This window comes from Coloeus monedula (genome assembly GCF_965178545.1).
Source record: "Coloeus monedula genome assembly, chromosome: Z".
In the NCBI taxonomy this organism is placed as follows: domain Eukaryota; kingdom Metazoa; phylum Chordata; class Aves; order Passeriformes; family Corvidae; genus Coloeus; species Coloeus monedula.
The window spans coordinates 41,433,617-41,448,655 of record NC_138822.1 but is presented as its reverse complement, the minus strand read 5'-3'; the positions used below and the strand labels follow the sequence as shown (position 1 = coordinate 41,448,655).

General features: G+C 37.8%; 1 protein-coding gene across 1 annotated transcript in view; it reads right to left on the bottom strand.

Annotated features, from left to right (window-relative positions):
- Window positions 1-15,039, bottom strand: part of FOCAD (focadhesin) — a 96,525-nt gene that overhangs the window by 41,877 nt on the left and 39,609 nt on the right. The window contains exons 13-18 of the mRNA XM_082300998.1: window positions 10,810-10,914; window positions 9,755-9,856; window positions 8,500-8,630; window positions 6,802-6,928; window positions 1,737-1,871; window positions 1,307-1,357 (exon numbers count right to left, since the gene is read on the bottom strand). Coding sequence (XP_082157124.1) covers window positions 1,307-1,357; window positions 1,737-1,871; window positions 6,802-6,928; window positions 8,500-8,630; window positions 9,755-9,856; window positions 10,810-10,914 — 651 coding nt within the window. The remainder of the gene's footprint in view (window positions 1-1,306; window positions 1,358-1,736; window positions 1,872-6,801; window positions 6,929-8,499; window positions 8,631-9,754; window positions 9,857-10,809; window positions 10,915-15,039) is intronic.

Below are 15,039 nucleotides of genomic sequence, written 5' to 3'. Positions count from 1 at the left end.
CTGAACTGACCGAAGGGATATTCCACATCACAGAACTTTATGCCTAGTATATAAACTCAGGGAAGTTGGCCAGACGGTCCCCATTACTGCTCAGGGATGGACTGGGCATCCCTCAGTGGGTGGTGAGCAATTGTATTGTGCATCACTTGTTTATAATTAAGTTTTATTCCTCTTTGTCGTTTTGTTATATCCCTTTTCATTACAATTATTATTGTTATTTTTGTCTTGTTGTTATTATTACACAGTCACTTTATTTCATTTATTACCCTGTTCTTGTCTCAACCCATGGCGTTTACCTTTTTCCAGTTCTCCTCCCCATCCCACCACAAGGATGGCTGCATGGTACTTAGTTGTCACCTGGGGTTAACCATGGGGCTAAAATAGACTGACAGAAGTCTTAGTCTTAAACTAAAACACACTACTTCCACCAGCCCCATGGTGATGATAGTCCAACATTCCCACTGCATTACAATGCCCCACAAATGAATTGAGTTAGCTGTGATAGCAGCATCTTTGTCAAGAATGCTTCACCATGTCAAGGCTGAAATCTTCCAGAGGAAGTTAAACTAGTTTCACAGAATCACAGAATATGCTCAGTTGGAATACGTTGAGATCCACAAAGATCATCAAGTCCAATTCCTGGCCCTGCACAGGACAATCCCAAGAGTCACACCATGTGCCTGAGAGCATTGTCCAAATGCTTCTTGAACTCTGTCAGCTTGGTGCTGTGACCACTGCCCTGGGGAGCCTGTTCCAGTGCCCAGTCACCCTCTGGGGGAAGAACCATTTCCTAATATCCATCCTAAACCTCCCCTGACACAGCTTCAGGCCATTCCCTCAGTGGTCACCACAGAGAAGAGATCAGTGCCTGCCCCTCCTCTTTCCCTTGTGATGACGCTGCAGACTGAGATGAGGTCTGTCCTCAGTCTCCTCTTCTCCAGGCTGAACAGAACAAGTGACCTCAGCTGCCCCTCAAGGCCCTTCACCATCTTTGTGACCGTTCTTTGGATGTTCTCAAGCAGTTTAAAATCCTTCTCATATTGTGGTGCCCAAAACTGCCCCCAGGACTTGAGGTGAGGTCATACCAGTGCAGAGTTTGTTTCGTAATTCTCCTTGGAAATGGCAGAAGTTAGAACCTTCAGTTACCACCTTTCATGTGTAGTACATTGCCTCAGAAACAGTGTTAAGCAACAAGAACAAAACCCTATTAGAAAATGAGATTACTGACACTGTCTTGACAGAAAGGTACAAAACTTAATATCCCTTACTGACATCAGAAATCAACATTTTCAATTGTATCACTTACCTTGTTCTGTGTATTGCTCCAAAGAAAGCTGATAACTTGAGCTTTGAATTTCTACAAAAGCAAAGGAAATACGCATTTATGTTTTCTTTGACCAAATAAGCAGCTGAAATAGAGGCAGTTACTTGAAACAACTTATTGCCATATCAACATACATTGAGTTAGGAAAGTGGAATGGGTGCAGCTTTGAACTCCATCCACATGTCCTCGCATTCTGTGAGAGGGATACCATGGATTAGCCTCGCACTAGAATTTCCCACCTATCTCCCAGGATTCACTAATGCAAGTGAAAATTGTGAAACTGTATAAACGTGCATTTGACTAATCTGAACTAGGTAGTGGGTGCAATTTTATCAAAATCAAGCAGGCACTTGTAGAAGTTATATACAAATGTATACTAAAGAAAGACTCACCTTACTCCGTAAGTACCTACCTCAAATTCATTTGTATTCACTGTTAATGAGGGAACCAGGGAAAACAATTCATTCAGCGCTTTTAAAATGAGGGGTCTTGTATCACAACTCAGCTTTGGTGACAGAGCATTCCATGTCGAACGGATGCAAACAACCTGGAAGCAAAGTGGGAAGCATCCTTACTAACAGCTATCCCAACTTCACTTAAACAACGTTTCTTTCCAGTGCTTGTCCTTGCTCTTCCTTCTTGAGAACAGGAATTAACATATGGTTCATAAACAGTAAAAAAGAAAGCATGTTGAAAATTCACTAGTATATCAACTGACATAACACAGTAATACTGCACAGTACTTCACCAGGGAAAGCAACTACCAGTAGGAATAAATAGCACACTGTTAGCAATACACAAAGCTGTACATCTCTTCATACCACATCAGTGCTCTACTTAACTTGGTCAAATTAGCTAAAAAGCAAGCTGTCTCAGGGAATTCAACAGGATGAAAGCAGAGGAAGTCACCAAGGAATCTATTTTTGCTGGTAACCCTCCAAAACAAAATGCCTTTAATACTTAAAATCAATCAAAGCCAAAAAAATTTGCAGAACAAATGCAAAACACAAAAGTTCAGGAATCCAGAAACCGTTGGAAACTGTCAAACTACAATAAATACTGAACACTAATACCTAATACTGTACACATTTACACTGTAACTAGAGCACAACAGGATGCATAACTGGTCTTCCAGGATACATAATTTGCTTCCTGGAAACAACAGTTTCCAGGTAACCAGAGAAACAGTTCTCTTGGTAACCAGCCATGTATTTTCCTGAAAACTTAAGTAATTCCAATGCAGTATTTCATTAAACCTTAATGTTGCTACCTGTGGAGAACTTAATATTTCAGAATTTTGCCACCATATCTAAAATAATTCTGTCTATAATAATCTGTTGTTACCATTTGTCTTTCAGATTTCAGGCTCCACTTCAAAAAAAAAAAAGAGTACAAACCAGGAAAAAATACAAACCAAATAAACAACAAAAAACCCCAACAAACAAAACCAAAAACCCCAAGAAACTACAACTCTATTCACCCTACTCCACCCTCCCCACAGAACCACAACACAAAGAAAAACCCCAAACCCCAAACCATGTATGCTTAGAACCAAAGTCTAGACGAAAATTTAAAAATAGCAATGGCAAAGGAAAGTATAATTTTCAGCCTTCTAAAGGGAAAAACTGCAAATCAGGACTTTGAATAATCTGAGAAAATTCCAGGAAAAGGTCTTTCAGGCATAAAAAATTACAACAAAGAAACAGAAAATGAAGACACTGAGAAACACAAATTCATCTACGTAATGAAATCAAATAAAGGCATACTTATGAAGATATTCCCCAAAGGCATTAAGAAAGGTAGTTTTAGTATTATTCTGCACTGAAAAAACAGAATATTTGGTATCACTGAATGCAGGTAATTGCCAAATTAAGCAGTCACTTCAGTGAGTGTAAAACACATATCAGGGTGCAGTTTAAAAATCCAAAGATGTATTTCGAGTTGAATCCATTTCAGGAATAGCAAACCCATGAGTGTGTTTCTATGGTAACAACCACTGATGGCTAGAAAGACCTCATCTGATAACATTCCAAGGGAAAATGATACCTCTCTTTCCATTCTTTCAAAACAGACCGTTTGCAAGAATAAGAAAAAAGGTCTTCCAGCATTCAGAAAGGCAGACATATCTATTAGCACTGGAAGTTCCTCCTCAGCTATCTAGAAATATTAAATTTGTAATGCGCTAGTTGTCTGGAAAACACAACATGTATTAATATGTAGAGAAAAGAAGTCGTGCATTTGTGGAATTGGATACTGTAATTTACGAAGATTAACAAATCATTAGCTAGCCAAGCATGTTTAATTTCATTCTTTCCTATAGTAACACACATATTCTCCAACTTCAGCTAAGAGGTGAAAAAAGGCCTTAAAAATGGCAAGCATTCTAACAGAAGTTTCAGATTTAGCTTAGGACTATAGAATTCCTTTTCAAAAGGTATTTCCTCAACTTGCAACATAACAGCTGTCCTACAAAAAACTCCTACCAAATGACATACTGTAAACTGGAACAGGGGGATGGGAACAGTGGGAAACTGGTACTTTACACACCATAAAAACCCACAGTAAACAAAAAAAGGTTATAAAAGCAGTAATAACCTTGACATGATGTCTTCCTGGAGGAATGGGCAACTGTGATAAATATCTTATGATGAAGTTTATCTGTTAGTTATGAATCCCCAAGGAAAAGCTCTGTGATTCCATAGACACTGTTAAGCTTGACAAAGCTGTCCTCTGAAAATGCAAAATATTCTAGAAAACTAGCAAGATAAGAGAACTTTACAAAACTGGTATGCCAATTACTGTCTGAAAAAAAAGGATCGGTGCTATTCAGAAAACGTGTTTACAGATCTAGACATGCTAGTGTCATACTTTGGTAAAAGTTCTTAAGTCTGTTTTCATTTTTTGTTGTGTGGGTTTTTTTCATTCTGGTTTGTTCCAATTAATATATCATTGTCATCTGGAGACATTAACAACCACACAGCACTTTTGGTACAATGCTTTTTAGTTTACATTTATGTTTTCTTGTTATTTTTAAAATTTATTTTAAAATAGCAAGCTTGCCACCGCACAAAACACTGACTTCCAGATGGGAAAAATTAAAAGCTAAATTTTACAGATGATGAGGAGAGACAAAGCACTTCTGCTTCAGGTGACCTACTGCCCTAAAAGGGTGAGAAATCTTAGGAGGAAAACAGAGAACAACAACATTTAAATGGAGAGGGGATCTAAAAACTATACTTAGCAATTTTATTCTTGACTGTTTCTTGGCTTGCATACTCTACTTGATACATGAAATCAATTAGACGCCAGAAGAGCCTCATATGAAATACACTAGCTTCTGTTGAAATCACTGGAGAAAAAACAAATTACATGCCGAGAAACAGGAAATGTGATCTGGCAAGAACTGCGTGGGTTTTTTCCATTTTTGATGTGCAAGTCACTGTGCATTATTCATTAAAGATGTTTTGTTATACCTACCAAACAAAAAGTTGGGGCGGGGGGGAGGAGGAGGGAGCTAGCCCTTCTTGCAAGTCCTGCAAAAGCTAAGCTTATACTATTAACACCATTCACGTAGGATGCACTTTGAGCAAAGTCACTACCTTTATACAAAATAATTACTGCAGCCAGCAGAATGGATAACTATTCTTACACAAGATTGAACCAAAAAAAAGAAATCAATGTTACAGCACATTTTGTTACCACATTACTTTTACAAAGGAGCCTTTCTGAGACTCTCAGAACTGAACCCTGACAAAGCCATAGCTGTATAGGGTTCCATCATCAACTGAGTGAACACTATACGTATGAAAACATAATTTATTATTCTGGTTCAGAAGTTGACTGAAAGTTATGTGCTCTCTAAAATCTTACATCTAAGCAGCTGCACACAGAAAAGCTCGGAGACTATATCCCTTTCCCTTAAGTCACTGACAGAGACAGAAAACACCAAAACAAAACCAATCTCTATGATTATGTCCTTCCTGCACTGCAAACTAAAGTCTAAATAATAAATAAGAGACAGACTAAATAACTTAACCCAAATGGTCACCCAGCTTGCCAAACCACAAGAAAACTAGGCGGTAGATTTGGTCTCCCACAACATTACACTGTAGCTGGGGAAATAAGGCAAGTTGAATTTGGACAGGAAAAATTGGTAATGTCCACGAAGTCTGTCTGTCCATTTTCCCTTCCTCCTTCCTTATATCCTTCCTTCCTTCCATCCTGAGTAGTCTTAGCTTTCCAGTCCTCAACAGTGGTACAGTATACATCTGTTTTCAAATGAGGCTATTAGAGTAGGATGTGACATTTATCATATACCTAACGCCTGCTTCTTTGCAAGACAAAGTCTAAATATAATCCAGCCTGGGAAAAAACTGATTCAATACCAAGGCCAGCATTCAAGAATCTATATGACCTTAAGAAGAGCCAAATTCCACATCAAAGGCAAACAAAAAATTACCCTGAATAAATTGTTTCTTAGCAGCCATTGTCTGAAGATTTTTAATTATACTGAATACTGGTATCTATGAATGATTCACTGTACTGTTCGTGAACTGCTAAGTGATTTCAAATACCGTGGCAATGGGTGGCCCTACTGCAGTAAACACTGCAGTGAAAGTGTATTAGTGGAAAACATTCTCAGCAGAGAATGGGTAATCAAATATTCCTGCAGGATATAATCAGTCCAATACTCTGATGGCCTGTACAGTACAGCTTGTCAGTAGTAGATTCACAGCATGACTGTGCCTGTATCACAACTCCTGTGATGTCACTGGCTGGGATGTGGATACAAAGAGCCTTGTCTCCTAACTCAGAGATACCATAGCATTGCAGTACTATTTGGGTTCAACGCGACCTCAGGGTATTTCCAGCCCAGACTCCTGCTCAGAGCACGGTTACAATGAGATCAGATCCAGTTGCTCAGGGTTGTATCCAAAAGGAAGGAGAAAATCTCCAGGGGACGACACAGCACAGTCTCTACGGGCAGCTTGTCCCAAAGCTTACTTGTCCTCTTCATCAGTAAGCAATACATGCATTATGGTAAAAGAGAATCCTCCCAGCTGCTAGTGATTTCACTCCCTATCTGGTACACTCTATGAATGAGACCCAGCAGGGCAGGCCAGCAAGAAGACACAAAAATTAGATTAAGTGCTTTTCAGCCAATCAGAATTATGCACCAAACAGTCTTTCTTTTCAAATCTCAAGGAAAGATGCATGGAAGGACGTCTTTGCAGCAAATTGCAAAGCTGATTTAAAATTTCAGCCCACGCATTGAAGGGCTGATCTCCTGTAGCAGAAGGTCACAGTACAACTTCCCAGGAACTATTAACTTATGTTGGAAGAGAGGAATTAAATTTGTCAGAAGAAAAAGAAATTCTGCAGCAATTCAGTGTACTCTTACAAAAATCCAACTGGGAAAAAAGTTCATGAACCACAAGCAAAACTCAAAACACAAGGACGAGCCAATTTAATCTTACCTCAGCCTCACAAAGTGCCCGGAGACCCTGTAATACTATGGCAGCGGGTGAAGCTTGATCAGGTTTTGTGCATTCATTTAGTACCTGGGAAATTGCAGCCAACATGTCTGCTCCATGCTGGTATGGTCTAAAGGAAAAAACCATGAAGACAGAAGGCAATATTCACACATACACACAAGCTATAATTTATACACAAAAATTTATTAAGTACTGCTTCTGTTTAAGTGACAACTAAAACTGCCTAGAACTGGGAGTTCACACAAAAAAATACAAGGTTGATATGACAGAGAGCTCTAAGGGCTGAGTGACACAGGGAATTGAATCAGCAGGCATCAAGTTCCAAATAAGAGATCATGGAGTGGGTTAAGTTATAGATGGTTTTATCTAAGCATGTTGTGTACACCAAAAGATGATATAATTCAAGAATGGACTGAGAATGGAAGTCCAAATGTGCTATTAGAGACACTATTTTACGCTTCTTTGTTGCAGTCTCCTGCAAGTAATCACTACTGTGTATTGGTGGAGATTCTGGCACCAAAGGTTTTCTGTCCCTCTTATATCAGATAGCTACATTTTTCCATTTTTTTTTTTCTGCTGCAGTGCCCTTTGTCTTTCCCTCAGTGACTGCATGGGCTGCTTTAGCTTTCCAGTCTTTAACTACCCATTCAGTTTTATTGTGTTGTGGTGGGCAAGGTGTTCAACAGTTCCTCATACTATCTCTGTAAGACATTCTGGTAAAAGGTATCTGGTAGGTGACTTACATGCATGGTAAATTGTGACTTATCTATTTGCTCACACTTTCTTCCAAATAATTTCTAAATGCATGAAGAGTGTGCATACACCTGAACTCCAACTATACCATTTACCTGGCAAAAAGAGTATTACAGGTGCATTATGATTTCACTCTTGCTTTTCACTTTTAAAAAATTTCTCAGAAATTACTGTTTGGCATAATGGAAAAAGGTTGAAGAGGTAAAGGAAAAGGTCTTTTCTTTAGGACCTTGGTTTTTCAGTTGATGCTTAAAAGATATATGAATCTTCTCAGCAGTTAGTAACTGACCTTCAAGAAGAAAAGTGAAAACTGGACCCCAAGGTAAGTGACAAATAGAAAAGGTTATATTGTGCACATAAAACCAGGAAGTAAATACCAATGCATTTAAAATTACTCTTTACAGGAACTGTAAATTATTATCAAGTACTGATATTCATGGATTGTTAGAGCTGAAAAGATTCAATGTGTCATCCAGTTAGACTTGCACAACCACTGTATTACATCTGAATAAAGACCAAAAATGTGCATGTGACAAAACACAGTTTTCAGAAAAAACATTATATCGCTCTTTGAATAGATCAAAAGAGAGACCATTAGCTGTTTCTTCCATTCTTTCATCTCTCACTTTTTCTAATTCGGAAGTGTTATGCCTGAAGTTTCTATCCTGGATCAGTATAGAATGCATCTTTTGTTCCAGGATGAAGGCCATTTAATTTTAACAGCATTTATATGTATATTCTATTAGTCATAATAGAAAACCCCAAACTTAGTAGCTGCTCAGGTTGGCAACAGCTGAGTCAGTGTCTCAACTAGAAAAATACTACTCAGAATTAACGTATCAGAATAAGTAAAAATAATGATGCAGCTTTTCTGAAAACAACTGTTTTCCCTTACAAAGATATAAGATGGCTAACACTTAAACTTACCTCAGCCTACATATATCTCTTATACAAGCAGCTTTAGCAATCAGCTTTTCCCATTGAGCATCTTTGTCAACAGACACAGAGGGCATATCAGACATCGCCAGGAACTTCTGCAGTTCTGGGTAAATTCGATCCTAGAAGAGATTTCATTTAAAAATGAACATCACACCTTCAAAAGTGTGACAGGATTTTCAATTGCTAACACTTCTACAGGACTTCTAAATACCACTTTGATTTTTATTATTGCATACTATATTTTGCTTTTTTTCATCATTGGACTCTAATGCTACATTGAAATCTAAGCAGCTTTTGCAGACCACGTCTCTATTGCACCTTTAAAAAATGAGAAGCAAAGGATTGTCACATAACCTGCGCTGGTTTTGGCTGGGGTAGAGTTAATTCTCTTCACAGCGGCTGGTGTGGGGCTGTGTTTTGGATTTGTGCTGGACACAGGGTGGATAATACAGAGATGTTTTTGTAACTGTTGAGCAGGGCTTACACACAGCCAAGGCCTTTTCTGCTTTTCATACTTCATGCTGGGGAGGAGTTTGGGGGTGCTTGTGAAAATGGGAGGAGACACAGCCAGGACAGGTGAGCCAAACTGACCAAAGGGGCATTCTAGACCATATGACATCATGCACAGGATATAAAGTGGAGGAAAGAAGGAGGAAGGGGGAGATGTTTGGACTCATGATGTTTGTCTTCCCAAGCCACCATTACACGTGATCTTTCTCCTGGAGATGGCTGAACACCTGTCTGCGCATGGAAAGCAGTTGAATAATTCCTTGTTTTGTTTTGTTTATGTGCACAGCTTTTACTTTCCCTATTAAACAATCTATCTCAACCCACCAGTTTTCTCCCTTTTACCCTTCCAATTTTCTCCCCAGTCTCACTGGTGGTGGGGGTGTGAGTGAATGGCTGTGTGGTACTTGGTTGCTGGCTGGGGTTAAACCACAACACTAAGGTCTTGTTCTTACTGCACGTAAGGAAAAGCAGAAAGCTGTCCTTCAAACAAATGTATTTTCTAATCCCAGTTTGAGATCTCACGAAATGAAAAGTAAGTTTCATGAAAGACATACTACTGAAATTATTTCACTAGAACAAGATCAGAATAGGCACCATTAACACCATTTATGTTACAGTGCTGATAATGACATGCTAGTAGCAGCAATGCTCCAAAATTATTTTCTTCCTTCATTAGAGATAATGAAGTTTTCCAACTGGACTTATTACAGTGACACTACAAGGATATTCTAACCTGTCTTTCCCATAATGATGTCATCAGCCGTGAGGCAATTGCTCTGAGCTTTGGCGTGCTCCCCAGCATGTGTATGGCACGTAGAATCTGAGCTACACAAACCTGAAAGAAATTTTTAACCAAGTGTTGTTGTTATTTTGTATGTCCAAGGACAGAGACTAATCTACAAATCATTGTTTTACAACCAAGTACAACCAGGAAATAACTGTCCGACTGGAATATCAGAAATAAACTGAAAGTCATTTTCCAAAAAACTTTAGCAAATAGCAAGTCCAAGAGCATCCTCTCATGACATATATAATGATCATACAGTGTAGACAGTAAAGCATAATGTACATCACACTTTAAAACAAATATCATATGCCATCCAAAATACTACAAAGTAATGGAGTGTGGGAGACAGAGGAGTAGAAACTCCTGCAATTAAAGGAGGCTTTGATTTACAACCCTGGAAGAGACTAGGTCTGGCTTAATTGACAGAGATTTGTGAACTTTAAGCAAAAGGATTACAAACTTGTATTCCTATCATTATAAGTAAAATTGTACACTGGGTGTTTTGGTGAAGGGTTTTAAAATATAATAGTGTGGTTTTATATAGTTTAAGTTAAGAATGTAGATGGTATAATAGAGACATCTGTGTGTACGTGACATGAGAAGTTATTGGTCAAGACATAGCTGCATTGCAGTGAGAAGTGCCACAGGTGATAGGTCATTAATCTAAAACAAAGTGTCGTTTTAAGTATCTATTGGATTAGAAAATTATAAATTACGACGTAACCCTAAATCTTGGGACTAGTCGCCATTACTTGGAGGTGTTGTAAAATCTCACGCCTCGACTGATGCGTTTGTTATTTTAAACAATAAATTTGTGTAGTTGCATAGTCCCATCCCTTAAAGTTGTTTTCCTCTGACACATGAAAGCGCGGGAAACGGACTATGGAGAAGCTTAAAAATCAGTTAAGCATGTTATACATTGCTTAGTCTAAATAATTTTTATAAATACATGACCTTTTATTGATACAGATTTCGTTTTACTAAAAATTTTTCATTCTGACCTTATGTACACCGAGTGTAGGCAACGTATACAATATATCCCTGTAAAGTGCAGGCTCCAAAGGTCTTCCCAATTTAAATATCAGAACCGGGATCAGATTTGGGACCTGAAATAGACCAAATGTATGAAATAAATTGGAATTTGCAAAATTTCCCAACATGACACCTTACAAAACACAGTGAACTTGTCCCAACATATTAAAACTCATATCTTTTATGTATTTTTTTTGCCTGTATATATGACTAACCTGTCATATAATACAATATAATTTATTGCATTCTTTACCATATGGTACATAATTTCCAGAGGGCTGCTGCTGAAGTGACAATAAAGGAAAGGAGACTTATTTATCTCCATTCCCTTTTTAATCAGATTTTCAGTATTTTCACACCTGCAGGTGCTAGAGCTTTTTCTTGTACACCTTCTTATCACTGTGTGATTAATCCTAAATTAAATCTACTCATGACGTCCTCATTTTTCTCCCAGCTTGGTATTATGACTACTTAAAACTCAAACACACAGAGACACACAAATATATATGCTATTTATACATGATACATATATATACACACATATATACATATGTATATATATGTGTGTGCGTGAGTGGTTTATAGATAGTGGTTTAAAAAAAATGGAAAATTCTGCTATAGCATTTGTTTCAACATGCATTTTTACATGAGCAGATGATGACATTTTTCACTGTAAAATGATCTGTCTCAGTCCACAGGAAGAGTAATAATTAATAATTCAAGTACTCTTGGATTTTGTATACTTGGCCCTGTTCTGGTTCCAAATCACAGACTGAAAGAAAATACTGTTTGTTCTACAAGACATTACTGTCTTTACAGTTCAGTAATCTAAATTTGTGCTTCCACAAACTTAAACTAAGTTCTGAAATCTGCACTTACCACCTAATTAATTAACCATAAAGCATTATTTTTTTAAATTTTCCAAATAGCACTCAACATTCTCAAATAGAATAAATCCTTTATAAACCAAAAAATTTCCAAATTTTTGGAGAATTGACTAGTCTTCCTCTTTCTCTATTTCTCAAGGCTGTTGTCTACCTTCTACAGAACCAATCATCACCTTATGACCTGCCTAGAAAGAGGACAGGCTATATGTAAATATTTCAAAGCACAGTCAATAAATAGGGTAGTATCCATTTGATTAGCTTTTCACACCCAAACTGAAAGCAACTTCCCACCGGCAACCTCCCTCCCCTTTCTTTCAAACTTTTGGATTTAAGAAAAGCTGGACAGTTTTACAGCTTCTGTTGTGTCCTGATTTTGGCTAGGCTAGAACTAAGTTTCTTCACAGTACCTTGTTGGCAATGATTTGTCAACAAAACAGTGTTGAAAACACTGATGTTCCCAGCTGTCATGATATTCTTTAAAGTAGAAAAGGGCATGGGGGAAGTAAGTCATACCACTTCTCTAGCACATGGCAGAATTGATTAATGTAAATTCTGGTCCCAGTTAAAATTCAGCAACAAGATGTCTGCATTAATATTGAAACACAGAAAAGTGAAACCTGCACTTAAAACATGAGATTTAATTTGCTGCCCAACCTTTTCTTCCCACTCCCTAACTGTAATGATTTGTTTAAGCTAATCTCTGCACAAGGCAGTTGTATTTCCCCATTTTACCCATGCCAAAGGCACAACAGCATTGCCTGAGAGAAAATTACGTACATTAGTATACAGGAAGAAAACAAAAACTAATTTCCTGATTAAAGAGAACCCAAAAGAAGACTTGAGTGCCAAAGGCTCAACATGGTCAAAGCAAGACCCTGCTTTGGTTAAATCAAGCCCTAGGTAATGGGGAGATTGCGCAGAAACCAAATAATACAGGTAGACAAGAAGTCCCCTTGAATATAGGAGACTTGATAGAGGAAAGCAGTTTTATTTCTGGGTACATGTTTTACCTTGAGTGTCAAGAAAAAAAATTCATCACCTGATTACTGTCACCTAAATCTTTGAATGATACAAGGTAAACTGCAGGGTGATGAGTAAGCAGTGGGCATTCGGTATCTTTGGGGTAGCAGTAATCATTAACACTAACACAGCGACCTGCATCACCATGTTAAGTTCCAGAATTCTCGAGGAGGTCCTCCAGTGGATCCTCCAGTGATCCACTGATACGTAAGTTTTTCACACAACTGGTAACACATACGAGTAGGGAAGAAATGTCTTCTAAAAAAATTATCCAAAATGTTTTGTATGCAGCAGAATAACTGGAAGGCTCTCAGCTCAGAGGATAAGAGGACAAGAGGATTTTGTCAATTCTTTAAACCCATATCCATCCCTGATAAATGCTGTGCTGGGCAAATAAGCTACAAAGGACAGCAGTAGAGATGACAGATATATCATTATAACGATCAGCATCCTTATCTAAGTTGCTTACTTCCTATCTCTTCCCATAGTACCCATTCTGCTTCCCAGAGGCAGGTTCTTGGGCAACTCTGTTGCATCTTAAGCTAGTTCTCTAGTCAGTAGACTACTTCCTTCATTTTTCTCAGTTGTAGCTACACTGGACTACACATGAGCAGCGAGACCAATTGATATTCAAAACAAATGATATTCATAATCCTTAGTTATAAATAGCATTCAAACTCTTTAAAGTCAGTCTGCTTAAGCCCAGCCTTCATCAGCTGTGATGGGAAGCTCATTTCAAGTCCTCTGTCTACATTAATTATCTTGTTACGAAGTTTATTCTACAGTAAACATATATTAAATCAAAGTTCTACAACAACTTTTACACTAACATCTAGTAAACACATACTAAGTTTGATTTTTGAAATTCTGAGGAAACATTTAAGCACGTGCTACTGTAAAGACAGTTATAAACTTCTTTAAAAGTATTATCCTTTACAGTCTGTTTGTTTTGAACTGTATATTTCAATTGTAAGATTAGGAAAAACTCCAAAATGTTCTGGTACAGCAAAGTTGCTCCTCTCTTCATCGCCCTCATATAATGAACAAACAGTGCTGGGATTAATTTCAATACTAAATTTATGCTACATCTTCATCAAGGGTGTAACAGCTCCACAAAGCTGATACGACAATTCACTAGTTCTCAGTAGGCAGGAAACAGCTTCAGAGTGGGACGCATGCTGCCTGTCAACACCGCCTTCTGCATTCCCCATGGTACCAGAGGATGCAGAAGTTAGGTCAAGTCTGTCATTAGGAATCTGAAGGAGGGTTTCAAGATCATGTTTTTTGATTTTAAAAATAATTTGCATCACAAAAATGATGCTAAGGTTCCCCAACAATTCGCACTTTCAAAATAAAACTAAACATGTGACACGAAATGGTATTATTTAATAAATACACCTAAGAAGCATTCTCTGCCATTTGGTGGCCTGATTTCTTTTTTCTGAGCTACGGGACAGATGTTCTTCTTCAAAACCACAAGCTAAGGGAGGACAGCAAGTTCCATTTCTGGGCTGAATTTTGGCAGATCAACCACCAACCTAGTTGTCCAGTAGGCAAGACAGTGAAATGAGAAGGCTTCTGAAAGCACATAATACTCTGGCATTTCTTGTTTCAGTGAGCCATGACAAAACTACTGGACAATTCAGACAAATGAAGGAACAAATTTTTCAGATAAGTGCATAAATGTAGCTAAGTTTCTATTTATAAAACTATACAATACATTTCTCTCAAAAATCAGAAGCACTTTGTAGAAAACACAAGCTAGGTCTTCAAAAGTTTCATGTACTCTAGCGGGATCTTAATCAGTAAGTTACAACCATGAAGAGTCTGTTCACAAGCTCGGACTATGACATGATTGTTTCCCTACAGCTACTCACTAAGTTCACATAATCAATCAAACAATAAAAGCATCAGGCACCATCTGAATGAGCCAAATTCAATTCAACATATCCTTAACTTAAACACGTTTTCTACATGAATAAAAATGTATTTTACGTTTCTGGGTATTAATGCACTCCTAAACCCCAAAGAATAGAAAATAATGCATCTTCAGATGAATTTCCCAGGAGGTGTCATTTACCACTAAAATAGTTCATTTCAGCAGTTGAAAGACCATAAAAGAATACATGTCCTCTATAGACTCATAATCCTCAAATAACAGAAATAGATCTTGTGTTACATTCACCAGTGACTTCAATCAGATGATTTAATTTCTTCTCCTTGCAGCACAGCAAGGGTTTCACAGAGTGTAATAACAATTTCTGCACAAGACAATTCATCCAATTAGAAAGA